General features: G+C 45.7%; 1 protein-coding gene across 1 annotated transcript; it reads left to right on the forward strand.

The window, feature by feature from the left end:
- The first annotated feature begins 302 nt into the window (after positions 1-302).
- Positions 303-1721, forward strand: LOC135026787 (paraneoplastic antigen Ma1 homolog). Its single transcript, XM_063953652.1, has one exon. It carries the CDS (start codon positions 303-305, stop codon positions 1719-1721), a length of 1419 nt encoding a protein of 472 aa, XP_063809722.1.
- The last annotated feature ends 1387 nt before the right edge of the window (positions 1722-3108 follow it).

Raw genomic sequence — 3108 nt, forward strand, 5'->3', positions numbered from 1 at the left:
TTGTTACATCATTGCTAAGTCTTTGATCCAGCGGGAGAACGGAAGGCTCGGAGCCCCCCAGTACATCCAGTAAGTGATAGAATATTGAAGTGTGTATACATTGGGAGGCCAAAAGTCATCTAGAGGACTTACTGTATAACGCTATCAAAGGGGTTTCTCAGACTTTCCCCCTTCTGCCATTATTCTCTAGCAGATAAAAGGTCTGAGTGGAGGCACTGTATATAGATAGAAGCATACTGTGGTAAAGAAAGGCCTACACTGGAGGCACTGCTGAGATTGTTACCCATCCTAGGATCAAAGACATGGCAACAACGGAGGTCATCAATGAACGTAGCATCTACCACTGGTGTCTAGACCATACGGTTAATATACGATGCAGTCTGAGTATGGTAGGGGATTTTACGGGTATTACTGATGATGAAGTGATTACCGAAGCCCTGAAATTGTGTGGCGTAAGGGTCCCCTTATTAGTGGACAAGCGAAAGGGAGCGACCGGCGAAATTAGAGCGATACTAATCACGACACAGGATTGCTTAGATCCCTCCCTAATACCGATCAACGTATTAGTAGGAGGAGTTTCGGGTCGAAGGTGGCAGATAATGTGGCCTAGGAGTAGTGAGGAGAATGACCGGGAGGCCACAGAGGCTGGGGGGATGAGAGAAGAGACCGATCATCAGGGGAGAGATGCACCTGGCACCGGTGATAACTCACTGCCCAAGACTTCATTAGGTGAATCTATTGAACCCCAAGTTGAATCCGTTATGGACAAAGTAGTGAGCCAATTTGAGCGGTGGCACTACGAAGGAGGATACCGGAGACTACGAGTATTCTCGGGCACCATACCTGTACCCACTGGGGAAGAAGGTTACGATGCATGGCGTGAAGCAGCCATACAACATTCAGAGGAATGGCGGTGCCCTGAGTTTATTAAGAAACAGAGGATCGTTGAAAGTCTAAGGGGTCCCGCCATGGAGATTATACATGCTACCCGACGTAGCAATACTAACGCAACACTGAAGGATTACTTCAATGCACTAGACTATTCCTTTGGGACGATTGAAGACATAGGGGATATATTGGCCCGCTTAAACCATACTTACCAAGAACCATCGGAATCCCTCACTAATTTCATATACCGGTTGGACAAGATATTGTATAAACTTCTGGATAAAGGGGGAATTGAACAATCAGAAATCGATGAACGGCAACTTAAGCACTTATTGAGAGGGGCGCTGACCTCAAGTCCAGTAGCTCAGATACTAAAATGTAGTGGGGCACGAGCTCGGCCACCAACGTTAAGCGAATTGATCAAGGATGTGAAATTAGAGGAGGTCCAAATTGACAATAGGGAAAAAAGTATCAAGAGAGTGAAAGTAGTAGTGCCAGCTGCTGTAGCCCCATCCCCTGATGCCACTTCACAAAATGACCGACTGTATAAGCTATTAGAAGAACAAAATAAAAAACTGGACCAGCTAATAACGGTGCACAGCAGTGGTCATTTACCAGTAAACAGAGGGAGAGGAAGAGGACAAAATCGACGAGTGGATAATCGAGACCATATAATCTGTTATAGGTGTGGCCAGATGGGACATAGGTCTTTTGAGTGCCCACAAATTGGAAATTATAGAAGGAGCACCAATGATTGTGGAAATCGGAATGCTAGTCCCCCGGAAAACCAGGGAGGGACGTTGATGAACCCCGCATCAACTCCCGAGCCATAGTAGTGTGCGCAATGGGGGGTACCCAGTGGCCTAAGACCATCCCAGATGGGATGATGGGAAAGGCCCCCATGGTACAAGCCATCATCAACGGCCATCCGTGTATGGTGTTATTGGATAGTGGGTCGCAGTTTTCGATAATATTCGAAAGTTGGTATCATCAATATCTATCTGACGTCCACATATCTGCTGTCGATGGATTAGCGATACGGGGACTTAGTGACCAAAAATACCCCTATTTGGGATATGTAGTGACCAATATTGAGTTCCATCCACTGCTAACTTCGGATCCAGTAGCTCCTCTACCTTTCATTGCACTTATATGTCCTGACCCCCCAGGGGATAGGGAAGCGGTGCCGGTTATAGTCGGCACAAATTCGAACCTGTTCAAGACATTGTCAGACTGGTGTCTATTTCAATATAGATCCATCTCTCAGAAACCTGAGAAAGACCTAAACTCATCTCTCAGAGATAATGTCATCCAGGACTCTGCAGACACATACTCTATAAATTGCAATACCCCCTTTGGGAGGGTCAAGTGAACCTTTTATTACGAAACTGCAAAAGTGCTTCCAGGACAGTGACCTATCGTTACCAGAGCAGAATCAGATAATAGACGAACTGTCGGTCAGAAGATCTGTATTTTCAATAGAAGAGTGGGATCTAGGCACAGCTCTTGGAGAAGAGCATAGGATTACGTTGAGTGATCTCACCCCTTTCAGAGAACGGTCCCGGCGATTAGCCCCGGCAGACTTCGATGACATGCGGCAACATCTGAAGAAATTACTTGAGAATTACGTGATAGCTGACTCGGAAAGCCCTTATGCCTCTCCGATTGTGGTAGCACGGAAAAAGAATGGTGACATCCGGTTATGCATAGATTACCGTACTTTGAACAGTAGAACCATCGCTGACCAGTACACTGTCCCTCGAGTCGAAGAAGCACTGGATTGCTTACAAGGTAGTAAGTGGTTTTCAGTATTGGATATGAGATGTGGTTATTACCAAATTCCCATGAAAGCTGAAGACAGGGCTAAGACCGCCTTCATTTGCCCTATTGGGTTTTTCGAGTTCCTCAAGATGCCTCAGGGGGTAAAGGGAGCTCCTGCTACATTTCAACGCACAATAGAACAAACGGTAGGAGACATGTGCTACCGGGAAGTGCTCGTTTATCTAGACGACATTATTGTTTTCGGGTAGACCCTGGAGGGGCATAATGCCCGACTATTGAAGGTATTGGATCGGCTTCAGAAAAAGGGATTGAAATTGTCAATTGACAAATGTAAATTTTAATCAATAGGGACGGGGGGGGGGACTTCTGCACTAGTCAAGATCAATTAATATTCTTTTGGATATAGTAAGTGCCCCATTAATACATATATAGTAATAT

The sequence above is a fragment of the Pseudophryne corroboree genome, chromosome 2 (assembly GCF_028390025.1).
Source record: "Pseudophryne corroboree isolate aPseCor3 chromosome 2, aPseCor3.hap2, whole genome shotgun sequence".
Lineage (NCBI taxonomy): Eukaryota > Metazoa > Chordata > Amphibia > Anura > Myobatrachidae > Pseudophryne > Pseudophryne corroboree.